Raw genomic sequence first — 27,993 nt, forward strand, 5'->3', positions numbered from 1 at the left:
TGACCAAGGCTGCTGCTCTTCAATCGGCTGACTGGAAGCCCAGCTGAACTTACACAGATGTAATATTGATCCTGGAATTGGATCATTTGTGTCACTTCAAAATGCTTGATTGTAGGAGCCTGTTTTAAGAGTTGTGCAATAACTCAGTACGCCTATAAGATCATGTATTTAAAAGACAGAAGCTAGCAGAAGTTTAGATATCTAAACAGATGGAAACCTAGAGCAGATTACATTGAACTATAGATCCACCTACTGAAGAGACATGAAAAACTGTAAGTGGGAATTGCTGGGTTTTCTTATTAATTCAAGAAGGATCAAGAAAGGGAGGTGGGATTTGAGCAGCGTGATTCCTGTCATCCAAACACCTCATCATGCTTAAACTTTAGATTTAATTAACGGTATCTTTAAAAAAAATTGTAATTGCAGATACTGCATAGTACTCTTTGGGGAGTCTATCGTGTTACTGCAAGACTACAAATACATAACCAAAGTCTATTGTCAAATAGACTCGTGCTCTGTGTGCCAGAAATGCAATATAGCAATACGTGTTCACAATCCCTTCCCCTTTATACCCCTCAAAAGCCAAAAAAAAAAAAAATCAATTCTGTGGCAGAACTTTGAACAAATCTTTAAGTCTTATTGTCAGCAAAATGTTAACTGGCCCATGTACAAAGTTCTGTCTTGTTCTTGTAAGGATACAGCTATTTGGGTCTGTAATTTGGCAGCAGCACTACATACAAAGAATTTGGTTGTATCAATGGAAAATTGAGTCTTTTGCTCTTTGTGAGAAATAACTTAATTCGGTGATTGCGAGGCATATTTGGAGCCTGTGGGAAACTTGACTTGCTGGCACTTGTTTCACTCTTTGTCAATCTAGTGAGCAATATTAGCATCTGTCCCTAAAGAGGCATGTGTGTCTGTTGCTGTAGGACGGAAAATGTTTTTAGCTGTTTTAAAAAAGATGAGTATGTCCTTAAGGAGAAATTGTGGTGGTGGTTAGGGATTCCAGCTGGTCAATCTTGCAGGCATATAAAAGATCCAGGCCACAGCAGAAGGAAATCTTCCAAAGAACGCAGGAGAAATTTTTAAAGTAAATATCTGCATGGCATAGAGAGAGTTAAGAGGCATTTCTCCCTCTAGCCAAACTGTGAACATATTTAGGTCAAGTGCAGTCAGAAGATCCATAGGAAAAAATGACCAGTCGGCATCATGATCTTGAAATGAATGATTGTAGGAAGCATCAGCACACTCCTGAAATATTCCTTAGTTTCTAAACACTTCTTTTGTTATTATTTGAAGGAGTTATTTATTGTGATAGAGTTGGTATTGTGGTAACATCTAGAGATCTTAACCAAGATTAGGGCACAAGTGTCAGGCACTCAGCAAGGCGAGATAAAGAGATGGTGGAAATGAAGGGCACAAAATGAAAGATTTTTGTGTGTTGAAAGTGCAGATTTTTTCTCTCTAGTTTTTCTGGTATTTGGGTGGGGGGTGTTGTATTGTAAAGGCTAAATAGGAAGGGGGAATGAATTAATGGAAACAAAAGGATGTGAAAGACAAAAGAAGAAACTGTAAGATGTGAGGGGAAAAGGTGGGAGGGAAAGAGCAGCATTCAGATTAGTAGAATTTTAAGTTGTTTTTCCCCAGATCAGCTAGCACAGATTTAATTGGGTATGGTAAATGGCATATTGACCTAAAGCTCATTTATTTTCTTAGCAAATTATGAAGGATCGGTGGATGAATGTTGGCCATGAAGAAGAAGAACTAAAGCCATATACTGAGCCTGAACCAGATTTTAATGACACCAAGAGAATAGGTAAGACTTTTACAAGGATGTTACATCTGATGATATAGGCAATTGTATCTTGTAAGTCAAACTAAACTATTACTGAATTTGAGATACAATCTCATTGTACACGTAAAATATTTTCTTTTTATTTAAATGAGAAATTTCATTACAATGCCCTCCTTATAGCTACCCTTGTGACTTCACTGAGCTGACATGAATCTACAAGCACAGCAAAAGACAAGATTACAGAATTCAACAGGCAGAAGGAAACAGATTTTGTTATGAGGGCAACAATTTTTATCCGCTGTGGTCAGAGAAAGATACTGTTGGCCCTGTAGCCATTCGCAGTTTCTGTTTGCCAGTGTTTTATTTATTTGTTTGTTGAATAACATTTAATGTTGAATAATGTTGAACTATGTTCAATAACATAGTTGAGAGTTTTCAAGAAGAAAACAATGAAAGAGGGGAGTTGTAGCCTTTTTGATTCTGCACAGAAAAGATTATGCTGGTTGAGCTGAATCCTAGTTACCTGTTAAATTATAAGGGTTTTTTTCTGTTTTCATTGTCCTTAAGTTGTCAGTGAACCCAAGCACTTACTCTGCTAATGTATCTAGCTCTTTTTACTTTTAGACATTATGGTCACAATGGGATTTTCAAGAGAAGAAATCCATGAATCTTTAGTAAACCAAAAGTATGATGAAGTCATGGCTACTTACCTGCTTCTAGGTAGAAAACCACCTGAAGTAAGTGCTACCTAATTTACATCTTCTATTTTGGCCTTTGTATCTGCTTGGGTTGAATATTCTGGTTGTCGATGTTTTTATGAACTATTTCGTAACATCTTTTAAAAAATTGTAATTTATAACTAATTAATGTCTTTCCCTTTTCATATCTTCTTGGATATATTGTTAGTTCCCATATGAAGAAATAGATTGAATATAGTATCTTCACATTTGCTTGTAAATACGTTGAATTGCTTTTTTAAAAAGCTAGCCGTTAATCTGAAGTAGCATAACTTTTAAGTGCTGAATCTTCTTCCTGTCATGTGTTTACAGTTAAAATCTGAAATAGTTGATTTGACTAGAGCAATTACTCTTCTACCTACTAAGATGTGACATCCTTTATTTCTCAGAAATGTACTCATCCTTTCGCACTCGTATACTATACTATAGTATATTTTATTATTTAATAAATAATTGCATTGTAGTCATTAATAAACTTATAATAGAAAATCTCTTGACTGTTTTAGAACTAGAGGGATCTGTAGATCTTTTGGGACCACAGGGATTTTCAAGAAATCAAGCCGAGACCAAGGCTTTCTTTTTGAAAGAATTTTTTTCCTGCTGCTTCATTGGCCTTCCTTTATTTCTAAGATAGTGTAGATCTGATATGTGCATCCTTGAGCGCATTTTCCCACAACATCTCTGAACCAGAATTCCCTGGTGATGGCAGAGCATGGAGGAAATCTGTCTAAAATGATTTTGACTCAAACCGCTTGGAAGAGGATATTTGTCTTTTCCACTGCTCTTACTTACAACTTATGCTTCTTAGATATCGACAAACCAGTGGCTGAGTTACATACTTTATAAAGATGTGTTGAAGGCCATAAAGAATCCTTGAATCAGTAATACTTGCTTTTTTTAGCTCTTCTGACTCAATCCAGTGCATTTTGAAATTGTTCTGAAGCTATCAATGCTCTTTAAGCTTTAAAAAAAAAAAAAAAAAAAAAAAATGCAGGGGGAGCCATTCTTTGGCTTAGGTTTTAAAATAGCACAGTTTTTGTTACTGTCAAGATTCTTCTAATTTTATTTTGAGCATTCATTAACTTCTTAGCTTTTAGCTGTGTGTTTTTTAAAGCGCATTAAACACAGATGAAGTGATAAAATTAATCTTGAAGAAAATTAAACTCTGGATACAATTTTAAATTTAAAAAAAAAAGCCTTTGATTGGAACTCTTCACTTTATTATGCCATAAAAGTACTACTGATGTTGAATTTTGTTTATGCTTTGAAAAACTGTTTTTCTTGTAGTTTGAAGGAGGCGAGTCCTTGTCCAGCAGCAACTTGGGTCAAAGGTCTCGTCCTAGCAGCGACCTCAACAACAGTTCTGTGCAGTCTCCCGCTCACCTGAAGGTCCAGCGGAGTATATCAACTAATCAGAAACAACGGCGGTTCAGTGATCATGGTGGGGATGACATTCCAACAAGTAAAGTAACATACACAATTTAAGTCTGAATGTGCAGTGTTTTGTGAACCCGGCAGGTCCACCACTCTGTGCATTTGTTGTGTATCTCATCGTGCTCCGCTGTGATGCTTTTATTTGTATGAACGCTTCTATGGTAAATCTGGGTCAATGTAATCTACGGATTGAATTTTTTGGACCTGTTACTTGGTTGACTCACTAAATAAGAGCTTGAGGATGTTTCCTGTTTAGGAACTAATGGCAAAATGTTGGTCTGGATAAACTCAAAGGCTGCAAGCCATTATGTTTATCAGTAAATTTGGAGTTGGGGCTAAATTGTTTGTTTCCGAGAGACAACAGTTTTATCAAGTAGTCAGGAAACGTTTTCAGGTGAAAGTGGTTACATCAAAAAGGAGTGCATATTTAAAACATTAAATGAAAGGTGATTTTTCTTTTTTCCCCTCAAAGAGAACCAGCAAATTACTAGACATATTTCTAAAATGTTTGGCCCTTTTCTCTGCCTCACTTACATTGTTCTTTCTAATTTTTTTCCCAAGACTATACTCTCTCTGTGTTAGTGTGGTGGTGTTTTTTCCAAAAAAAGTAACCAATATTTTGAAGATCACCAGCTGATGTAATCTTATTTCAAAGGAATGTAAAATTCTACCAATGGAGGATTTGCCCCAAAGCATTTTAAAGAATGATGAGTGGGAAAGAACTGTGATTTTTCCAAGTATAAACATGCTTTTAAACAAAGTAGTTCTAGGGTTTTCAGGGGAAAAAGATCTTTCATAGAGTTTAGAGGAAAAGATATGCGGCAAAAAGTACTAAAAATAATTTGAAAAGTATCCTCTAATTCCTTTTTTCATAATATTGCACAAATTACATGGGTTTAAAATGAGAATTAAAATACTCTTCTAGGTTTTACGTATTGATATGAAATGGGAACTAATTCTGAACTGCAAATTGGTGATGAAGAGTGGGTAAAAAGAACGTAGGCTGTCAAAGCTCAATTTAATAACTTGGTATATATGCTGAGTTTGCAGTCGTAGTTGTTAAAATGCTTTTTTTGGACTCGGGGAATTATATTTAGACTATTTTGGCCAAGAAAAATGCAGTGATTATTTTTAGTTATTATTAATACTGTTTTTATTTGGCAGTTGGTCCCTCAATTCCTCCTGCTGTGTCATACACAAAAAGGGCTCAGGCAAATAGTGTGGAAAGTGAACAGAAAGAAGACTGGGACAAAGATGTCTCACGCAAACTTAGCAGCACTACAGTGGGATCCAAGGGAGAGATGGCTGCAAGTCCGCTTGTGGGTCCCGAAAGAAAGAAATCGACTACAGTTCCCAGTGTGAGTGTGTGCGCTTTTGGTTTATTATATTTATTTTTCCCTATTTAAACAAAATCTGCAGCATAAGGTTACTATAGACCTAATGGTTACTGAGTAAGCCACTAAGTCTATTTCTGGTAACTCTTACTGGCAGACAGAAATAGGCTACAGTGGATGTCTTTTAAAATAAACCTTTCCCTTCCCCCCACAACTTGACTTTTTCTAACACTAACGTAACAGTACGCACAAGAATGTCTGCATTTGGGCAAACTGAAGATCTGTCAAGACAAATAGTGGATATTTAGGGAAAGAACATAAGAACAGAGCTAATATGGAGTGCTCTTTTTCTGGTTTCTAATGCTTGTATATCTACAAGGAAGTCAAGGGACTTCCTGAATTGGAGTTTTCATCTGAATGATCCTATGTGGTATCTCTTAGGAACTTTTTTCTCTGAATTTGTCCGTTTAGCTTTCTGAAACCACTTCATTTTGGACTTCAGAAATGGGGTGAGGTGAGGGGCAACAACCCACTTGTTCCCTGGCATGTGTGCCTGTTGATGTTATGAGTTACAACCTGGTTCTTGTATTAAGAAATGATTAATTTGCTAGTCCTTCTGTTATGATATCATTCGTAGTTTTGTAAACCGCTATCATATTACTGCCTCAGACATCTTTGTTCCAAATAGGAAAGTCCGTCTCTCCTCATGTGAAAGCATCTACTTTGCCTTGTGGAAGTTCACGTGCGGTAGTACCGGTGTTTAGGATACACAATGAAAAAATATTGCATAGTGTTTAAACAGCTACTTAGGAGCAAGAGTTCATGTGAAGGAAAAAAAAAAAAGAAAAAAAGAAGAAATACGCATGAATCATAATTTAAGATTCAAGTATACTTTTTGCTATTTAAGAGACAGGCTGTATTAAATACAAAAATTCTGGTCATCTTTTAGTACAGTAGACGGGCAGCAGGAATTCTTGTTGTCCTCTGGGATTCTATGTGCTGGCTCCCATCTTGGATATTTTGGGAAGATGATATGCATTTCTGCTAGAATTCTCTTCAAACAAAATACATGCTGAAGTTCATTTAACTCTTAATGTTCTGCAGGCTGTGTCTGCAATATATCCACAGATGCTTTAAACATTGTTTTCAAATTTTAAATAGGTTCCCCCCCCCCCCCCCCCCCCCAAAGAGTCTTGGAAATTATGGCTGTGTGGATTACATGCAGGAACTTTGAGTCTTCTAAGATTAGATTTCGTATCTGAGCTTTCCCAAAACTATATTGCCCCAAAGCTGATTAGTCATGTATGGTACAAGCTGATATGTCAAAAGCATTTCTCTGCTTTGTGAGAACTAATTAAATGGAGTATCTTTGCTATGAAGAATGAGAAATTGATTTACTTGCTAATAACAACTTCAGTATTTGTACAGTTTTAGCTCTGTTACTGTTTTGGGGACTTTGTGAAAGGCTATGTGATGGCCACAATTAAGGAATAGTGGTGTCTGATATTGCAACAGCGGTTAAGGTTGAGCAGCTTACAGAAAAAAGTGAATTTGTTTTTTAAAACTCAAACATTTAAAATGAACAAAGCTAATTTAATGTGGGTAATTTTAAAATACTTTTGTGTAATTTTGAGGGTAACATGATGTTAGGGAAGGCAGGATTTCTTAACGACATATTTATCACCTTCAGTCATATTAGTCTAACTTACAAGAGTTTAATTTCAATAATAGTTACTGCAGTTGTTAATCTTCCTTATGAATTGGCTTTGAAACAGTTTATTCAGTAGTCTCTGCAGGGTGATACTAATGCTGAAAAGCTGTAGATGAGGGAGACCTAAACACACAGTAAATCTTGCAGAGTTCATGGTGTCCTACAGTACCCGAGTTTAGTGTATTTGAATTTTGTGCTAGCATGCATCAGTATGTAATGTTAGCGCTTTGCAAACCTCTCCCACCCCAAATTCAATATGTACTGTATTAAAAACTGAGAATTGTATGTCATGTACTGAAAGTAAGTCTTCAGCATCTAATCTGTGTGTGGCAGGGGGAGGAGGAGAATATAGGTATTTTATGAAGTGTGTGCAAACTGAAATTAGTAACAGGAAGTCCCATCAGTATTTGTTGCTACGAGACCTATTTGCCATGTTATCTGCATCATAATTTCTGGGTTGACTGACACAGATCGATAATCTTTTCATTTTTCTCTTGAAAACTCTTGACAAGGGGCAACAAACTGTAAGGCTGGAGCTCTAGTTGGCTGTCATGGTTTAACCTCAGCCGGCAACTGAGCACCACACAGCCGCTCGCTCGCTCTCCCCCCCCCCCCACCCCCAGTGGGACGGGGGAGAGAATCGGAAGAGTAAAAGTGAGAAAACTCGTGGGTTGAGATAAAGACAGTTTAATAATTGAAATATGATGATGATGATGATAATAATAATAGTAGAATATACAAAGCAAGTGATGCACAGTACAATTGCTCACCACCCGCCGGCCAATGCCCAGCCAGTCCCCGAGCAGCGGCCCCCCCCCCGGCCAGCTTTCCCCAGTTTATGTACTGAGCATGATGTCACGTGGTATGGAATATCCCTTTCGCCAGTTTGGGTCAGCTGTCCCGGCTGTGCCCCCTCCCAGCTTCTTGTGCACCTCCAGCCTTCTCAGTTGGTAGAGCATGGGAAGCTGAAAAGTCCTTGATGAGTGTAAGCACTGCTTAGCAACAACTAAAACATCGGTGTGTTATCAACATTATTCTCCTACTAAATCCAAAACACAGCACTGTACCAGCTACTAGGAAGGAAATTAACTCTATCCCAGCTGAAACCAGGACATCAGCAACTTAATCTGCACAGGGAAGCCTTTCAACCAGACCGATAGATGTGTTCTCTGGGATTCCCGTTTGTTCCTTTGGTCCCAGAGACAAATAATTCAGTAACACAGTATGTGGGAATTGGGTAATAATACTTAATAAAGCAAGTGTCAGCAAAATTAAATTTCTCTGTTTTCTTTTAGCGTACTCTCAATGGTACAGCTATTTTTTTTGGGAAAAAAAAAGCTGATAAAAATTACTTGTGTCAACAGATTAACCTAGTTCATTTGAAGACATTAAGAATATACATAAACGGCTGAAACTCTATTTTGATTTGCTTCCAATGCTTACATTTTTGTACAACATAACATATAGTAGAATAAAGTATTTAATTTAATTTTAGTCTTAATTTTCTTCTAGAATAATGTATTTTCTGGTAGTGGAATGACAAGGAGGAACACTTACGTTTGTGAACGTTCTTCAGATCGCTATTCTGCAATACAGAATGGGAAGGACAACAGGTATTCTTTAACTTTTCTTGCTTATTAATTTGGGTACAAGAACTGAGGCATAGAAGTAGGTTATGCAATTAATCAATACCATTATGAAGCATGGCATGAAATACATAAAGTCCGACTGTATGTTTTCATCTTGTCTTCCACTGCAGTTTCTATGTTTGTGATGAAATTTGTATCTAAATGTGTAGATCTGCCTTTGCCTCTTTTTATGGAATCACGTTTATTACCAAGGGTTGTCTTCCAACACAGAGTAAGGTAACTGTGCTCACAACTAAGTAGGCGATTCTGCTGTGGAGAACTTCAGATGGATCACCCTGACAGTGGAGCCTGATCCTTTTTCATTTCTCGTAGTAATCACTCAAAGAGTTGAAATTGTTAAGACTTGTTGATCCTTTTCGATACCATTTTTTGGCCTAAATAATATTTTAGTAGTGATGGTAACCAATTTGTATCTGTATGTGGGATGATAATTACACTCAGTTTAGTATGTTTTCTTAAATACTATTGTATTTAACATTGACACAATTACTTTTTTAAAAATATGTTCTTTGTTCATCCTTGGTGTTAGTTAACCCCTGTACCTGACTGAAAAATAAAACATTGGCTTTAATGGAGAGTAATAAAAACTGGATTTTTTTTTTTTTTTTTTTTTTTAGTTTAAAGCAATAGATCCTACTCTGATTTTTTTAAGCTATTTAAATAAAACAGTTAAGGTAAAATGAACCAAAAAATCCCTAGCATGAAATAACATAATCTAGTAATCATGCATTTAATTTTGGAAATAGGAAAAGCATAGGGCCCTTGACCTATATTAAAATGATAAGCTATGGAACATGTCAAGTACAGCTATTTCAATTGCTTTAAGGAGGTATGTTAAAAAACACAAAACTAATTTTCAATATTAATTTCAAATTATTAGATGGGTGTTTTCAAAAGTGTCTTTCCAAATTTTTTTATACTGTTCAAAATATTTGAACAACTTTTGTAACAATCCTTGTTTAAAAAGAAACAAGATAACACGTTGTTTAGATTTAGGGTTGAAATATATACTAAAATAGATTTTTCTGATCTCAAAGATTGACACAGTTTTTCTTTCAATAGATTTAATACCAAAACCACTATAATGAGAAGGGATTTTATTTTGAAGTCTTTCATTTTACAATTTTTATTTTTTCTATAGTATTGAAAAGACAGCCGACTCTTAATCCCTATTCCTTTCATCAGTGCAATGAATATGCTCAGTTCTTTGAGCACGTTCTGAAAAATGAAGGACAAGAATTTTCTTTTGAGTTGTATTTTTGCCTTTCCTACATTGTGTTGCAGTGCAGTTCGGATTTGGTGTAGCTGAACATCTTGTGTCATTGGAGTATTCATCTGAAATCTTTACCTCTTTGCTACAGACACTATTTAGCTTTGGGACTGTTGTTGCTAATACATTATTAATGCAACTTCGTTTATGCTTGTAGAAGCAAAGCTGTAGTTTGGCTTAAGTCATTTGACTTTTGTTTTAAAAATTAATAACACAGTAGTTTTGTCGCTACTTTCATCCCTTCCTTGCCACTTAGGCGAAGCAGAAATAGAAGTACCGGTGGAAGGGACTGTGTCTTGAAAGGGTTGGCTCAGCCTAACAGTGGCTGGGATAGAGAGCTGGTACAGAAGGTGAATATTTTTGCTTGAAGCAGAGCAGACCATTTTGTTCCCCTTGGCAAGCAGCCGCAGGTGCTGCTCTGCAAGGCTCAGGAAAGAGCCTTCCCTCGCCTGGGGGGAGCACTGCCTTCCTCCTGGGGTCGGGGGCAGACTTTTACGTCGTGTCTCTGTCAGAGAAGTAAGCTCCTGAGTGAGCTTTTACAGCTTTTCAAAATTTTATTTCACTCAGTGCTTATTTGAAGGCAGGTTGAGGGTTTTTGGTTATCATGTGCCTGTAGGGATTTCATCTTTTGGAAGACATAGAGCATGGCAGCCCCAGGTACTGATAACCAGAGGATTTCTCAAATTGCAGTGCTGTCACTGTCAGGCATTTTATGGCATATTGACATTCTCGAAGGTATTGAAGATGTCTGTCAGAAATGAATACAGTTTTGTGTTGCTGAAAAGTGTAGTAGCCATCTAATAAGGTACAAGCAGTTCCACATACGTAACATTGCAAGGTGTTACCATGATAGAAAACAAAGCGATTAGAAATATAGACATGAGGCTACCTATGTTTTGTTTGTCTTTCATTGTTCCTTAGGGATATAACACCTCTAACTATTTAATGGCTGAAGATATTTGGAAGAACCTAATTAGAATGGAAGGGAATTTTTTTCCTCTCCTGAGAATATTTTGACTGTTTACCAAAAGTTCAAAATTGGCTTTCGTGGCTGTTGAGTGGTTGCTGCCTGTTGACATTCTCTTCCATAGGTCAGGGCTTTCTGATGGAGCTACCTTTCCCTTAAAACACTATGGAGAAGTCCAGAGGAGAAGTACAACTTGGTCCTTTAAAAACACAATCACTTCCAAGTGATAATGTGACAGCAGTTCCAAACGTTTCAAGTTTGAGGTGGTTGAGTTTTAACTGAAAACAAGGGTATTCACTTCACAAAAAGAGAGTCTATTTACTCGGTCTATTTAAGTCTTTTGCAAATTTCTTTTTCAGTATTTTTTACTATTTCCATGTATTCTCTGTAGTCTTTCTTCATTACTTTGAATAACGTGTGTGTAAGCTTTAATCTTGGGAGGAATGAAAAGGCCTAATTTAACATATATGGTGATTTGATTTATGGATGAACATAATTTTCTCAGAATTCTGTATTACTTACTTTAGCTGACTAAGGCAGCCTGGTCACTCAGTCTTCTGGTTATTTAAGCAGCACTTGCTATCTTGTAAAAGAAGAAATTAGTTGTTATTTTCCCTGTTTTCTATGGGGTTTTACACTAACTTTTCTTTTCTCTTTTCATTTGTCCGTCCCTCTTGCCTTGCTGCCATGGTAAAAGCCTAACAGAAATGTCTGCAAGTAGCACATCTTCTGCAGGCTCTACAGTAGCTTCTACTGTATCAACACGGCCTCGACATCAAAAGTCCATGTCTGCCTCTGGACATCCTATAAAAGTTACACTGCCAACCATCAAAGATGGCACTGAAGCTTACCGACCAAGGTAATAAATTGATTATTATTTCTTTAATGCTGTGCACTTTAAAAATGTTGTTGTTCAGTTCATGGTATGCTTCAATATGTTTGTAATCTATTTGAAACTGTCATGTTGCATTCTGTTTCGAAACAGTAGCTTACTCAAGTAGTGTGGGTATTACAGATGATTTAAGCCTGAGCTTGTTCATCACACGTTTGCACACAGTTAAAGATGTTCCTTGACTGCCTCCTCCTGGAAGCTTCTGGAAAACCTAAGTAGTTAAAAATTTAACTAATTTAGACAGGACTGTACAGCACAGACCACCATAAATTCAAATGAAATACTGAAATGTTAACCTCTTGGTTTTGTAGATTGCTAGGCTCATTTCTGTCTAAAAGCACCATAGTATAGTTGCTCTTACTATTAACTGCCCAAATAGCTTTATAGACTTACTATTTGTGCCAGATGATTACTTCTTAAGAAATATCTGTTAAGTTTTTGGAGTGCTTGTGTGTTAAAGGTTTTGATGAACATATTTTTCTGGAAGAGGGCTGGGAACACTTTCAGATCTTACTACAGACTTTTCTGCCTTTTTTCCTTTGTCCTATTATCTGTGTATACATTTTAACTGCTTTTAATACTTGAGATAATTTGATTTTACAATGAAAATATCTCTTGATTATTTCTAAGTATGAATCATAAAAGCAAATCAGTAGCAGATTCAGGTTTTTAAAAATAAAAAAAAAAAAGAATCAAGAGCGGGGGTTTTTTTCCTATCTTTGAGAAATGGTTGTCATGTAGGAGGGTTTCTAGCATAGTCTTTCTCTTTATTTATGCTTCTGTTTTCCCAGCAGTGCAACTCAAAGAGTGCCTGCTGCTTCCCCGTCTGCTCATAGTATTAGCACTACCACTCCAGACCGAACCCGCTTTCCTCGGGGGAGTTCAAGTCGAAGCACTTTCCATGGTGAGCAGCTAAGGGAGCGGCGTAATGCCACTTACAATGGACCGCCCGCCTCACCATCACATGAAACCGGTGCTTTTGCACATGCTAGAAGAGGGACATCAACTGGTATAATAAGCAAGATAACTTCCAAGTTTGTTCGCAGGTTAGTACCTCGATTTTTAAGAGAAAAAAACAAACAAATGGAAAAAAAAGCCCAGCCTATAACTAGGGCCATAATTGCAAAGTCATGGAGAATTTCTAGTTTAAGTCTGAAGTAAATGTAAATTTAGTTAGAATGCTGCTTGTTTTGTGTGTTCCTTCCAGAACCTGCCTTGTTTTACTTCTCTGTGTATATTGTAACCATTGTTTGACCAGCTATTCTGCTTCTTTATCTTAAAGGAGCAAGAGAACGCTACTTAAAAGGGTTTTTTTGCTCATGCCTTACAGCTAAAATACAAAGATGCTACAATTAAGTTAAAATCAAATGAACTTAAATGCTGTGAGCCGTGACTTAAAAATGAGTCATTATTTAATATTAACAATATTTTACTTTTTTTAACTGGGTGCAGTTTGTTGCAAGGGCTATATTTACAGCAATTTTATTGCTGTGCTTAGAGGGAATAGGTATTAACAAATTATTTCAGGGAATTCTAAAATCTGTGAATAAATGAGAAGCTTAGAAGTGGGCAGAAGTCTGGATGTCTGGAAATACTAATATTTCAGTATCATGCAGCCTCTCATATCACGTTACCAGCTTCTTCAAATGTAAGTTCGGGATTCTGAAAGAAGAAAACCCACACATCCTGGACCTGCGTTCAATCCTGTGATGATGCGAACAGTAATAATACTGTGAGGAGAGGTGCTGGGAAAGATTTTCAAATGCACTGTTTAATATCAAGTGACTGTTAACTTAACAGTCACAATAGCTTTCCCAAAAGGGGACTTAATTTTCAGTTTGCCTCTCTCTAACAGTGATTTACGTATAATTCTTAGGCCTACTTACGGATGTGTCCATACTGCATTATTGTCAGTTTTACAACGGAATTATATCTTGGAAACATCTATTTTCTTTACAGAATCATGCTGTTATGTACTGAATTCTCTAATTTGTGTGTGTTTCAAAAAAAAAAAAAAACCCACCCAAAAAAAAGGATAAATTCAAAGCTAGGTTAAGCTAACAGATGCAAATTTGTAAGTAAAATATCATGAATTGCATAAGGTGATATCACAAGGGAAAAGAAGAGAGAAAGCTAGAAATGCAGTGATGTTCCTCATAAAATCGATTTAACCTGGTGAGCTGGTAGTGTGTCTAAGTAATACCTCCTATGATGACCTAAAAAAAAAAAAAAGTATGTGAATTCTTTTCTTTTTTCAGAAACCTGAAGATACAGGACTATGATCCTCCATTATTGGTATCTCCAGCACTTACATAGTTGGGGGGAGAGAGTTTGTTCTCTGGTTTTAAAAAGAGAAAAAAAAGTTAGGTAGTCAACTGTGGTGTCAGTGTAGATTTCCAAATGGGATGAAAGGTATTTTCTGTTAAGTAACTAACCGATTTCAAGAGCATGGGCTGGTTTTTTGCATTATAGCTCATTGTTATTTGCAAGGAATGGTATCGTGAATTTTTTTGAAGAGTCAGATCAAAGAATTAATATTTTCATTATATTAAACTACAATATTAAAATAATATTGTAAACTGTTAACACTGTAAATTGATGTCTTTTAAAATGATCTTTACTATAGAACATTTTTATACCGTTTCCTATTATGTTTTATACTGCTAAAAATACATTTTGCTATAGTGAAGGCCTTGCAGGGTTTTTGTTTGTTGTGTTGCTGGTGGTGGTGGAGTTTTTTGTTGGTGTTTTGTGTGTTTGTTTTTTTTTTTTAAACTTTGGGTTGTTTGAGACTCCTAGTGGCTGGGATTACATGGGTGGAGGTTCGGGGGGGGGGTTGCTGTTCTTTTAGTTGGCTCACATAACTGCATGCCTTTTAACTTCTGTACTGTTCAGGAAATAATGGTTTAAAGCATACTTTGATTAAAAGGTGTCACGAAAGACTTTTTTTACTATCTTTTGGCAAAGGTAAATGCCTTTTCTGGTGAGTATATGAAATAAATGCATAATGAGAATGCTTAATGAATAGGGTATTGAAGTATTTTGTATCAATGGTTTATGTCAAATGATATTTCTCTGATGTTATTTACTAAAGTATTTGTGTTTTGAAGATATTAAATTAATTAGCTAATTGAAATTGGGTGCTAAAATGTTTGTACAGCAGCACTAGGAACATACCTAGGTGGCTTATACAATCTATGGATATATTTCAAGTGGCTTCAGACTAAAAAGGCGTAATACAAAACCGTTCCTTGGTAAAGTACAGCTCTAATTCAACAGGATAAAAAAAGATACGTTTAACCTCAAGCTCACCAGTAATCTTACCTAAGTCAAGGTAACAGCTGATTTGCTTGAAGTTAAGCAGATGCTGAAGTAACCTTTCTGAACTGGGCTCCAAACATTTGGTCTCGCAAACTCTTAGGCACGTCTTCTCTTTAATTACTTGAGTGTGCTTAAGCATGGGCATGTACCTAAATGCTTTCAGGACTGAGGTCTAAAGGCCTGGCCCGGAAGGGTGCAGAGTGGAGCCCCCCTGGACCACCTTGATCGACTACTCCTCTGTGCTTGCTGGAATTACATGTGGCCATTGCTCTGTCTGCAGTAGGTTGAGAACAACACGTTAATTTTACCATCAGTTTAAAAAAAACATTAATCAATTACATGTCAGAGCTGAAAGAAGTTAAGGTATCATAAAGGGAAATTAAAATTACAGCTGTGAAAAAAATACTATTAAACAGTATTAGGTTTGACATTACTATACTGATTTTTTTTTTTTTTTTTTTTTTGTTCAGCAGCTATTTAACGTTGTTCTAGATGTAGGTTTTCTTAACTTTTATTTTTCACCTTTATCATTGAATCTCAACCTTAACTTTGTTTTGAGGGATCCAAGTGAAGGCGAAGCCAGTGGCAGAACTGACACCTCAAGGTGAGGAGCCACTATTAATACTTCGCTCCTAGGTCTTTCGCATCAAGGTTTAAGTGATTTCTTAAAGATTTTTAATCAGGATGTAAAATAGAATAGCGCTTAAGTAATCTGCATTTCAAAAATGTTTTTTATTTGGGGGGAGGGGGTTTTGGTGAGGTTCTTTATCCCTCATTTTTGCTTTCTTGCGAAGTATTTAATATAAAACTTTATTTAAGCATATTCCTTTGAATAATAAAACCCCCTGTAGGAGCTAACCAATCATTTAGGCACTTAAAATCGTGTTTTGGCTTAAATATTTTAATGGTGTTTACTTTTGGTTTCAGTGGAAAATGTAGTATACTTTGTGTGTGTCTGTGTGTATATATGTATATATTAAGCTTTTACTATAGTTACATACTGTGTTCATTACTAAAGCTGCTGTTTGCCAGAAGTAAACACCTTATAGTCCCTGAGAAATGAATGTCACTTTGCACTGAGAAGTAAAATGTGACATTCAGACAAAAAGGGTGGTGACTGCTAAATATTGAATTTGTATGGCAACCGCCATACACAAGCCTATAGATGCTTTGTTAGTAATAAAGCATTCCTTCATATGCTCATTTTCCAGTATATCTGCTCTTTTGCCATGTTTCAGCATTTGGTTCTGCATTTTTGGTGTGCTTAGCACAGTGCATAACTTTTATTTTTATGCTCTCTAATGAACAGGCATTGTAGTTGGCATTCTAAACTGGTCATGTACAGAACATATCGACTTAGTTTTCAAAACAGAAAGCCTTTATTAAAAAAAGCAGCATATTCTTAACAGGATACATTGTTTAATACACAATGCATTTAATCTACGTTAGCCCTTTTCAATTCAAAGTCTATTAGCCATCGAATTCTTGACGTGGAAAGGGAAAAGAGATTAATCAAATGTTCAAATGAAATGAAGTGTGAAGTTGCTTTCAGCTCTTGCTTTCATTCTCTAGCTTCCTCTACTTTTTGTCATCCTACAGTGTCTGTTTTGGGCTAAAAGTCGTTTGAGATCTTATCCCTGCCATGCTCTATCCCTTAATATCGATGTGGTTCTCTGGGGATCACACTGCAAGTTAAATGAAAAATGCTTGTTTTGACTCCTCTCTGAATAGCCACAGTTTATAGACTATCAAAATGAGAACAGCACCTTCCCCCAGCGATGCATGGGGAGGCATCAGGCATCTCAAGTACCTGGGACAAGAACAGAAATAGTTGGCTGTGGAATTACTTTAAAATAATTAGTGCTGGTTCTCAAAATGCTTTCTACAACACAATAAGTAATCTATTAGGTAAGGAAGTGTCAGAGCAAGATCATTCATTGGAAACTACTCCCTTGAAATTTTGTCCAAGTAATTTTATCAACAAAAATACTTGGTGTCTACACGTTTCTTCTGTGAAAAAGCTGCTGGCTGTGTACTCAACTGGTTGACAAACAAGCTGTTTACGACCAAATTACAGCACAAAATTCTGTTTCATCAGTTAAAATAAAGCACATCATTATAAGGTCTTTCTACACAGAGAGAGGTCAAAAATACATAATAAATGCAAAAGGAGGGGAAGGCGGAAAAGAGGGGAGGGAATTAACAGAAGACCTGTGAATCGCAGGGTGGGGGTTCTTCCTCTGCTGCTTTTACAGTATGATTTATGCTTCAGGATTGTGTCCCTCAACTTCAGTTTTGTTGGTGTATGGCATGCTCCAGATCATGAAATCAGCAGAACTTCAGTCATGCTTTTACATAGATTCCACTTTCTTTAGAGCAGTATGGAGTAACGTGTGTCTGCTGCAGTTACCATTGCACATGTTGTCATCAGAACGTTTTAGAGCAGGGGTTTCCAGACTTGCTTTGCTTGTGTGCCACTGCTGGGAGCTGCACCAGTGCTGGTAGCAGCTCCCAGTGCTGTGCCGAAGCGCGCGTGAGAGTAGGAGATGGTGTGCAAGTGTTCCAACAGTATCCACCCAACTCTTTGAATTAGCATGCGTGTGACTAGTGGTGTGTCAGTCGCAGTTTAGAAACCCCAGTTCTAGAACTGTATTTCTCTTCTGTCTCTTGGCTATACTGCTTTTATTTTTGACTATTCTGTATGTCACTTCTTCCAGGAGTGCTTCTGGGGAGCCAAAAGACAGAGAGAAGGAGGATAGTAAAGATTCGAAGCCACGCTCCTTGCGGTTCACGTGGAGTATGAAGACCACCAGTTCTATGGACCCAAATGATATGATGAGAGAGATTCGGAAAGTGTTAGACGCTAATAACTGTGATTATGAACAAAAAGAGAGGTTTTTGCTCTTCTGTGTTCACGGTGACGCACGACAAGATAGCCTTGTTCAGTGGGAGATGGAAGTCTGCAAACTGCCGCGATTGTCGCTCAATGGAGTTCGTTTCAAGAGAATATCTGGGACTTCTATCGCATTTAAGAACATTGCATCCAAGATAGCAAACGAGCTTAAGCTGTAAAGAGTACCTAAATTTTTTGGGATCAGGGAAGATTCATACATGATCTACACTTTGAATGTACTGGTTACGCCTAATGTGATTGGCCTGTGAAACTCCCTATGTAGAAATTGCCCTTATTGCAATAAGGTTATACATAGTTATTCAGAATTGTAAAGTTAAATCCAGTATGACCTATATTAAATAACTGTAGCTAAAGAAGTTATGTTCACATGTACAGGTAAGTATATAGAGCATTCTGTTCATTTTATGTTCATAGAGTTGTATAATAAAAAGATGACTGCTTAAATTCAGATCTTGTATAGTTGTCTAGATTTCTGCACAGAAATGTATGTTTGATGCTTTCAGTTGGAAAAGTTCTTCCCTATCATTTACATTTTTGGTGGTTTTTATAAGTCTTACCTCTATCATGCGTTTTTTAAAAAACTTGTGTCCTGAGTCAAATGCACAAAAATAGTTTTCACAACTGTAGCATGACCATTTTTAATTATTTAAAGGTTGTTCATGATTTGAACCAAAAGTCGATGACTAATCGGCTTTTGATCTACACGAGACTGTTCCTGCTTATCTTTGGCTCTTATCCTTGTTATTGGACAGTGTTTAGTTGGAGGGAAAAAAAAAAAAAAAAAAACATGTTTACAGTGTTGGCACTTACAGTTTAAAAACTTTGTTCTGCCTTGGGCCAGCTCAGAGCTGTGGGGGAACAGAAACCGGGCGTAAGTGATGTTCTGTCTGCAAATTACAGTGCTTGCTCCCATGGCCCATTAACAAATGTAGCACCAAAACGGAGAACCGTAATTATTTCATTTGAATATCATGGTGTAAAATATCACTTGTTTGCTGCCTTCAGAATACTATAAATTCCATTTTATGGAAATATATTAATATTGGGACTGTTTAATAGCACAAGATAATCTGAAGTGTTGACCAATTGTATAAGTTAATAATACCACCTCAGGAATTAGCTTGGCTTTTGGAACATGTGCCCCCAAAGAGTACATGCAATTCCACCTAATATTTTACAGCTAAACATACATTGTTTATAATGATAAATTGTTGATTTATGCTTTCGTGGTTGTACAGTTTGTTCCCATGTAACCTGTTTGTGTTTAATATTTTACCAGATTTCTTGTATTTATTCCACATCATTATGCCTGTAATGTGCAGCTTTGTAATTAGGCACTTGCCTTACAGAAAAGAAAAAAAAGACACCCACATTTTTTTCCTTCATAATTAATGATTATAAACTATGTAAAACCACTAGTACTGGTACATTTTAATACTTGTTATTTTGTACTGAATTAACCATAGAGGTTGGTTGTGCAATGTTATTTAATGTCGTAATTACTGTAATATCAACATATGGGCCCCATCTGCGCACTCTCGTGAAGACTAGAAAGTTCATTAAGAAATTGTCACTTTAAAAAATAAAAATTAAAAAAAAAAAGCTGTGGTAAACTCTGTAACCCTAAGTTAGAAGGCTGTAAGTGTAGTAAATGTGCCATTCTCTGATGGCTTCTTGACCGAGATGGACTTTACATACTGTACTGTGATGTAGCTTTCCTATGTAACAGTTATGTTCGGAAATGGACGTGTATTGTTGCCTTAGAAAAAGGGTGGTGTTTGGAAAGAAAGAACTGTAGCCCCTTTTCTTTTTTTTATCTGATGTTCATTGAAACAAAATCTGATGCAAGTCATCTTGATTCACTGGTGCACTCTATTAAAACTTACTTGAACAGTTCTCATACTAAAATACTTGTTGTTTGCCCTTTATGAAAGCGCAGTCATTACTGCAGGTAGCAAAATAGTCTAAAGGTGTACAGACTTCATCTTCAACACTCTGTGAATTCAGGATTAGCAGCGCGTTGGTTCTGGGGTCCTGCGCTCTCCAGAAAGTATCGGTGGTTTTGCACTTCTTAGAAATGGATGTCCAGGAGCTTTTCCAGAAATTCCCTAAAAATGGGCCTCGGGAGGGGTTTGTGTGTCTGCTCAATTTACCTGCAAATGTCCATGGATGTTCAATTAGCCTTGAAAATACACCACTGGAACGTAACCGTCATGTTAATCCAAGATCGTGTATGAACTTAGTCACGAAGCAAAACCCTTTGCCTTTTCAGAAGGTTCAGTGGAAAAAATACAGGTCATGCTGTGAGACGGTAGAATAAGTACTTAAGCTAGCTTGCCCCTTTACAGGCCGTGTTTTCACAGGGCTGACTTCGCCCTAGATTGTCGCTGGTTTTCAGCGCTTCATGTAACCAGAGCTGTATTAATGTTCCACAAAACACAGGCAGCGTTTCAAGAGGACAGAGGTTACAAACTTTAGTTCAAGTCTGCCATGAAACGCGGCACCCCAAAGTCCCAATTTAATGTTTCTATATATGGACAGTTTGCAAACGGTATTATTTCCAGTAACTGCCAGCAGTGTGAAATTGCCCTGATTCCCAAACCCTGCTGACCTCCTTCCTTCTTTTGCCTTGTGGGAAGATGAGCTGTGAACACACCAAGTGCTTCAGCGGGGGCACAATCCGAGTGCAAAAGGTGTAGCTGCACCCAAACACATCACCTGGCTTTCCAAATCTCCTGTTCCTGGCAGGAATAAGACGGGAAGATCCGAGAAAGAGACTTTTTCAGAACTGCTGGGTTTATGGGCAAGCCGAGTCTACTTAGTGTGGAGATCAGTTAAGATGTTGCATACTGAATCCTCAGTGCCTGTTTTTGAGTCCCTCAACAGCTGCCTTGTTACGTACCTGTCACGTATAAGTTACTCCTTGGGCAAGAGCGGGCTAAGAATGTTTGGATCCAGAATGCAGCTTGACTTTCACGTGGGAGGGGATCAGCGTGGCATTTTATCAGTACAGCTTTAACTTGAGAAATCCGGAAGACGGTTAAATGCCACGTCATGTTCCACAGCTCCAGGAAGGGATAGGGACGTCTCAGATCTTCAGAGGGCTTACCTATTCGGTTGTAATTTCTTGGCAGCATTTCTAGGGGGTGTTTCAGGTGGGTGGGGGGTGAACAGTTAGACTACCACATGGTTCTGCTGTTTTGGGTTGGGGTGGGTTTTTTTGCTTTATTTCTTTCTTTAAGGTATGCAGACACTTTCAAACTAAGTAGATCCCTTTTCATGCAGTCCAATTTAAAACATTAAAAAGTTTATAGGTCGATGAAAGGACTATAAACGTTCACTCCTGCTTCTGTGGATGACAAACAATGCTTGAGGACGAAGTGGCATCATCAATGCCATATAGTTACAATGATGCTAAAATTCTATGAGCTGTTGGACGTGAAACTTTCAATACCCCATGTCATACACCTAAGAGGTACCTTGGACCTCTTAATCTCAGAACATGTTGTGGTTCCCCTGCCGCCACGCAAATGGAGACAGTAATTCTCAGTTGAGAGATGTATTCTCTGAGGTTTTGATAGTTGAACTCCGGAAAATGAAACAAACTCGTGAGGTACGAACCCAGTCTGTGGGGAAAGGCCTGCCCCTCTTGAGGAGACACATTATCTTTCACCATCTTTGCACTTCTCGTTTAGGGGCAAAGTATACATTCAGTAATGGACCTATAAATAGAAAACCTAGACGTAAACACTTTTCAAAGCCCCAGAAAAATATTTAATGCATTTTTTTTTCTTTAAAATTTTTCAAGGTAGCTTGTGGTCAACAAGATGAAAGATCCCATTCAACAGCTGCTTACAGATTATTGGTATTTTATTTCTTGATGCTGCTACTTAATCAGCATCAAGCAATTACTTCATCCCTCAAACTACCTAAGAAAGCAGCACACAAAAACTAACTCCTGTACCTTGCTGCTTCAGGCTCCCTACCATGTGATTATTGTAAAAATAGATACTTGGGACAGGACCTATGGCGCTACTCTGCTTCGCTGTCTCTGCAGCATTTAGGACATACCTGCTCCTCCAGGACGTAGGCAAGTTCAGCGCCCAGCTCCCGGAGGTGGGGGAGAGAACGGGGTGGCTCAGAAACGGGCCCTGCAGGCGCTGCCGCAGCCAAGGCCGGGGAGGAAGGAGGAGCTCCGAGGGCCACGCATGGTCTGTGGTAGGTGTCCATTTGGGACTGGTACTCGGAGCATGAAATCCTGTCCTGGGTTTAGGTCTCCACCTCAACCTTTTGGAGATTTAAATTAAAAACCTGACGATGGTAGCAGGACCGGCGACACCTTTAATATGAAATAGGGGAAGGGATAGAGGACTTTTCCCGTAGTGACAGACCTGAGACTTAGCTCATGTCTTCCACCCTTCAGAGGACTGGCCAGGCTGTCCATTACACAGCTTTCTGGCTGGAGCTGTGGCGATGGTGAAACACCATCCTTGGGGCAGATAACTACGGTAGGTGCAGGATTTACTTGCTGAACGTTAAGGGCACATCTCGGGAAGACGCAGGTTCAAGGCTTTGTTCCTCGGTAAGAAAAATCCACAGTAAAGGATTAGTCTGTCCCCTTATTGCATCTGCTTGTCCTAAGTATTTGTGTATGTATCAAATGTTCATAAATATACCAACTGGTTTAATAAAGGATATCAATCCTCCCTATAGCATCTTGCTTTTCTTGATCTACCCCAGCTACACGAACGCTGCTTAGGAAGTGCCACCATGGAACCGCAGGCCACCCAGCTGCAGAGGCGCGCGGCTGTCAGCCTCCTGCTGCATCTGAGCAAAAAACTTTACCTTTAAATGAAGGCTTTGGTACTTTCTCCTTGGCCCGGGGTAGCAGAACGGGGCTCTGTACGCCAGAGATGCTGTTCACCTGAGGCTGTAGGTAGAAACACCTGTAACAGGGATTACTAGGGAGTTTGGCTCTTTTTCGGACGCGAACATAGCGTGATCTCCAAAACCCGCTGCTGGCGTGGAGCGGTGCGCGCGATGCTGGGGAAGGCACCATTTCAGTGTTTCGCCGACGGTCACGGCGTGGAGGCCGAAGCAGCCCGGGTGCAGCGCAGGGGCTGCGTCCCGCTGTCCCACCGCTAGCGACAGGGTGGGTTTCCCCTCTCCTGAGCTGACGGGGGGCGAGCCCCGGGCTTCCCCCAGCAACTCCCCGCTTCCCCAGCAAGGCGAGACGCGGTTTTCCGCACCAGAGCCGCGGCGGGGCCGGGGCCGGCGCCCGACGCCGCGGCTCCGCCAGCCCTCGCCCGGCTGCCCCGGGCCGGTTTCCGCGGGCACGGCCCGCAGGGCGGCGGGGGCCAGGGCGCCTCTCCCGGCAGCCGTCCCGCCCCGGGGAGGGGGCAGCGGCCGCCTCCGGCCACACCTGTGGCGCGGCGGCGGAGGAGGAAGCGCCCGGAGGTCCGCGCAGACTGGTCGGCACCCGGCGGCACCATGACGGTGGGTGCGCGACTGGGCGCCAAGGCGAGGGGCAGGTACTCCCGCCGCGGGCCCGGCGACGACCAGGTCTCCATCCTGCCCGGCGAGGAGGAGGAGGAGGAGGAAGAGGCGGCGGCCGGGGGCAGCGCGGGAGCCCCGCAGCCGGCGACGCCGGAGGAGGAGGGCGCTGCCTCCAGGAAGGTGCGCTTCGCCCTCCTGCCCGACTCCTACGAGCCGCTGCGCCCGCCGCGGGCCGCCGGCAAGCGGCCCAACGGGAAGCGGCTGAAGAAGTACGGCAAGGTGAGGGCAGAGCGCTCCCGGAGCGGCCGCCGGAGCCGGGACCCTCGGCGCGGGGAGGGAGGGCGGGCGGGCGGCGGGGTCTCGGCGCCGACTTTTCCGAGGGGCTCTCGGAAGTCCCCCTTGCCCTTCGGGCAGCGTAGGCGCCAGCGCTTAGCTGCGAGGCGGGGGTCAGCCCGCTGGCCTGCTCCTGCTCTTGCTCTTGCCGGGGAGGAGCCGGTCCTGCTGGGGAAGGCACGACACCGACCCTCGCCTGGATCGAAGAGGAGAAAATCTGCCGTTTCGGAGTGAAAATGACACTAAGCTGATCCATGTGACGGGTACTTTGCCTTTCTTTGTTCTGCATTTCCCTCGGCGTCATAGTTTTGACACCATTTCTTAAAACTTCCAGTTAATTGGCCTGCTTTTTTTTTCTTCTACTTATGTGACCCGAAGAAAGGGTAATAAAATACCTCCAGTACACATATTTGCCAGTTTACCTTCTAGGTGTCCCCTGAAAATCACTGGTATGAGTTAAAGAAAAAATGCAACATGGTCTTCATTGTGTAACTGCTGTTTTGGCTCAAAGTTGTTCTTTTGCTTTCCTGTGTGGAAAGTCACAAACCCTGCAGTCTGGTGATTATTTTTTCCCCCCCTGGAGGGCGGGTGCCTTTAATTACACAAGTGCTATTTGGAAGAATTCGATTATTTTTCTGTTGTTCCTGTCACTTAAATACAGCTTAGGTAAGTCTTGTATATTTGTAGCAAAACATAGTTTCTGTGTTAGCAGGAAAAACCTGCCTGGAATCTTTTCCTACCGGAGAGATTACAGATGTCAGTACAAGACCTGACTTTCTACTGCGTTCTTTAAAAGAATGATGATTTTGTTAAAGATATGCTTGCTATGTCTGACATCCAGAAAATGCCAGTTAGCTTGGCAAAGTTACTTGATTTTGAAGTTCACAGAATTTACAGATGACGGCGCAGTCATGAGCTGCCTCACAAATACTACTGTTTCGTAAAGAGATGAATAGAATATTTCGTTCTTCCGTGCCGGATTTGATACTTCGAGTTTCCAACACTGTGATTTCCAAGTGGCCGTACACACATGTAGTATGAAGGAGTCTCAAGTCCGAAGAGCTTCCAGTGTAGGCGTGATTTCTACAGAGCAGTTTTGTGAGCACGGTTACGTCGCAGCAGTTCATAAATTTGCTGATGTGCTGTTGCTATATGTGCTGTTGGTATAAGGGCGCTTATAATAGCGTTTAGAGCACAGGGTGGTTCTTGAACGCTGCATATTCCGTTTTGTATTGGTCAGACAACATCCCCACGGGGAAGGTTTGCCAGTTCGGCTTTGGCAGTAAAGACGACTGGTGAAAGCGTTGGTGAGGTCCGGGTAGGTGAGTTGTATGCGGTGCAGGAAGGAGGAAAGAAGTCGCCAGTGCGACATAGTAGGACAGGAGCAGATGTGGGAAGGGAAGGCCCTGCGTCTCCTCCTCCGTCCCCAGGCTCTGCCCCTGGGTTTGAGCTGCCTTTTTATTTTGCCATCTTGACTCCCTTCAAGTAAGTTTCCGTAGGAGTAAATGCAGCAAAATTCAGCTCTGCAGTGACATCATGACAGATGAAGGTTTTCATGTGCCAGTACCACTGTAATCCAGCTTTAAGAAATCCTAGGAATATAATAGATACTGGCTGGATTTCACCGATTTCATTGTATTTAAAAATACATCCTCTGTTTCAGTGTTTTCCATATTACAAGAGATGATTTTGATATAGTCCTACGCAACCATAAAGTATTACCAACAGTTAATTCTGATATTCCTCCCAAACTGACCACATTGTATTAATTCCCCAGTCATGACCAGCCATATGAGCAACAACTACCAAGAGTGAAATTAAAATTATATTAAGGTTTTTAGTTTAAATAATCTGTAGCAAGTTATCTCTAATGCAGTACACAGTTCTTAAACGTGTACAGACGTGTAAGTGGGTCAAAACATGCTTATTTTGACCAAAAAACTCTTGTTTTGACAAAAAGCAATGAAATTTCCGTAAAAGTATTCTCAGTGATTTACTGCCTTCTTGTTCAGCACCAGTTTTAACAGCTTACGTGCTTTTAAGAGTTACTAACATACTTAGAACATGTGTGCGTGGGAAACACGTACCTCTACAAACTAGGTGTGAATTTAAACTAGTTTTATTCTTGAACAGAAGCCCACGTAAAAGCCTGGCTTCCTGTGGAGGCTGCATCCATTCGGTTTAACTGTACTCTGTGGGTGTGTACTTCTATATAAAAATAGATGGTAAAATGTTGTTCCATGCGCCAGCCCTCATTAGCGGTGGGAGAAGTTCATTTTCTGGGTCAGTGACACTGGCTGTCGGAACAATTTTATGTGAAGGTATTTTCTATCACCTCTCCTTTTTTTATCCCCTTCTCCCGTCTCTGCAGAACATCGCCAAAGCTCTGCAGAAGGGATGCCGCTACTTGGTGGTCGGCCTGCAAGGATTAGCGACGGCCTATTCTGCTCCATTTGGGGTGTCAGCTCAGGTGGCATCCTTCATCCGCTAGCACGGCTCCGTGTGCCCCACCGGGGAGGACACGAGGCCATTGCTGCTTTCTTAGGATTAAATCTGAGACCCACATCTGAGAAACCTCTTTGGACAACCAGTTCCAGCCCCAACCCCCTCGGCCAGCCCCTTCCCGCGGACCGAGTGCTCTTCTCTGCAAAAACTTCCAGCGCTTTATAAAATCAGATTGGGTTGAAGAAATGCAAAGATGAGGAAATAATCTTCGACTAATTGAGCTGAAGTTTGTTCTCAGACATGAGTTGGTTTTCTAAAGCTTTGGGCTCTGTGTGGAAGGGAGCCAAGGACGGATGGAAAAGCAAGTAGATGAGGGAGAGAGAAATGAAGGGAAGTGGGGGGGGGGGGTGCAGCTGGGGAGGTGGAGATCAGTGTCTGGCTACTGAGAGGAATTGTCAAAGCAGTGAAGGAAACGGATAACGAGGGATCAGGAAAAGGTAGTCTTTGGTTTTCTGATGTCCCTTTTTTTTTCCCCCTGAGAGGGTTAAGATTATGAGTATACTTTTACTCAGATACAAATGGACTGTGGTCTGAGACATGGTGAGCTTTGCTGCATCACTGTTGTTCATCTCAAACACTGGAAATCACGGGCCTTTAAATCTTAAGGCTGATGTAAAAATCCAGAAAGAAAATGAGGTGTGTTTGTCTTCTGATTTTGGGGCATTAAAGCTTCACTGTGATTAATATTTTAAACTTTTCCTCTGCTGCTGTGAAACCTGCATATACTTCTCTTACTGAGAACGGAGTTTATATCTGACATACCTGATTGTGGAAGCTGGGGCATTAGGAACATCCAGTTCTGTGGTGTTCATTGGAAAAGAAAATGGATTACCAGCTGCATCTGAAAAAAACTACATACAGCATTTGGTATAAGAATGTACAACTGTTTTGTATAAGAATGGGGCCAAATAACCTGCCACCTCCATCTTCATTTCCATAGAGAAATGAAGACATAGAGAATGTCAAGATCAGATGGCTCAGCTCAGTGGTGCGGATGGAGCAGCTTCCATGTCACACCTCCTGGGATATAAATCTTGTATTGATGATACAGGAACAAGGGGGTTTATGGGCCTTCAAAATTCTGTGGGTTTTGGTTTTCTTTTGGGTTTTTTTCTATCAGTCTTTTGTGGTAGCAGTAAATGATTTTCCTGCTAGCACTTTCTCTGTATTATAGATCTTTCTAGTTTTGATAGTGTTTTTGCAATCAAGGAGTTGACTTACCTGGAAAAAAATGCTGTTCATTTGCTTTCTTTGCCTTTTTTGAATGAAGGGGTTTGCACGTCTTGTATTTCTTTTAAATGTAGCAAATGAAACAAAGGTAGATTTTTTTAAATGCTCTTTTCTAACTGGACTGTAAATAAAAGTAATGTGATCCATGTCTTGTGTTTACCTACACGCGTAAGGAAGCGCACAAAGGAGGCATTTCTCAGCGGTGGCCCAAGCAGTGAGGGGAAGCTGCAATGTAAACTTCCCCGTGGTGTTCTGCCCGTGGCCTCAGCACTCTTCTAGAAGGACGTGGTTGTAGCCCAGATTCCATGGAAATGCTCAGAAAAGGCAAGGTGTGGAGATGAGGCTGCAGAGGATCTAAAGCTGCACGAGTTGGGGTAGGAATAGCCACAAAGGGATTTTGCTCAT

At 39.9% G+C, this 27,993-nt stretch overlaps 2 protein-coding genes across 10 annotated transcripts in view; both read left to right on the top strand.

Moving 5' to 3' along the window:
* The window catches only part of MARK1 (microtubule affinity regulating kinase 1), a 64,379-nt gene extending 44,447 nt beyond the window's left edge, over positions 1 to 19,932 (top strand). For 4 of the 9 annotated variants that reach the window (XM_076334602.1, XM_076334610.1, XM_076334609.1 and 1 more), the window contains 9 exons: positions 1,717 to 1,816; positions 2,420 to 2,532; positions 3,820 to 3,994; positions 5,131 to 5,324; positions 8,524 to 8,624; positions 11,595 to 11,756; positions 12,581 to 12,835; positions 15,670 to 15,714; positions 17,828 to 19,932. In XM_076334602.1, the coding sequence (XP_076190717.1) occupies positions 1,717 to 1,816; positions 2,420 to 2,532; positions 3,820 to 3,994; positions 5,131 to 5,324; positions 8,524 to 8,624; positions 11,595 to 11,756; positions 12,581 to 12,835; positions 15,670 to 15,714; positions 17,828 to 18,182 (1,500 nt within the window). In that variant the 3' untranslated portion in view covers positions 18,183 to 19,932. The remainder of the gene's footprint in view (positions 1 to 1,716; positions 1,817 to 2,419; positions 2,533 to 3,819; positions 3,995 to 5,130; positions 5,325 to 8,523; positions 8,625 to 11,594; positions 11,757 to 12,580; positions 12,836 to 15,669; positions 15,715 to 17,827) is intronic. The other 5 variants (XM_076334604.1, XM_076334605.1, XM_076334606.1 and 2 more) reach the window with 5 other exon arrangements.
* A 3,543-nt stretch (positions 19,933 to 23,475) lies between these two features.
* C3H1orf115 (chromosome 3 C1orf115 homolog) lies at positions 23,476 to 27,731 on the top strand. Its single transcript, XM_076334612.1, has 2 exons — positions 23,476 to 23,799; positions 26,225 to 27,731. The coding sequence occupies exons 1-2, from the start codon at positions 23,515 to 23,517 to the stop codon at positions 26,342 to 26,344; spliced, it is 405 nt and encodes a 134-aa protein (XP_076190727.1). The 5' UTR covers positions 23,476 to 23,514; the 3' UTR covers positions 26,345 to 27,731.
* Positions 27,732 to 27,993: the final 262 nt, after the last annotated feature.

Source organism: Aptenodytes patagonicus, chromosome 3, assembly GCF_965638725.1.
Source record: "Aptenodytes patagonicus chromosome 3, bAptPat1.pri.cur, whole genome shotgun sequence".
In the NCBI taxonomy this organism is placed as follows: Eukaryota; Metazoa; Chordata; class Aves; order Sphenisciformes; family Spheniscidae; genus Aptenodytes; species Aptenodytes patagonicus.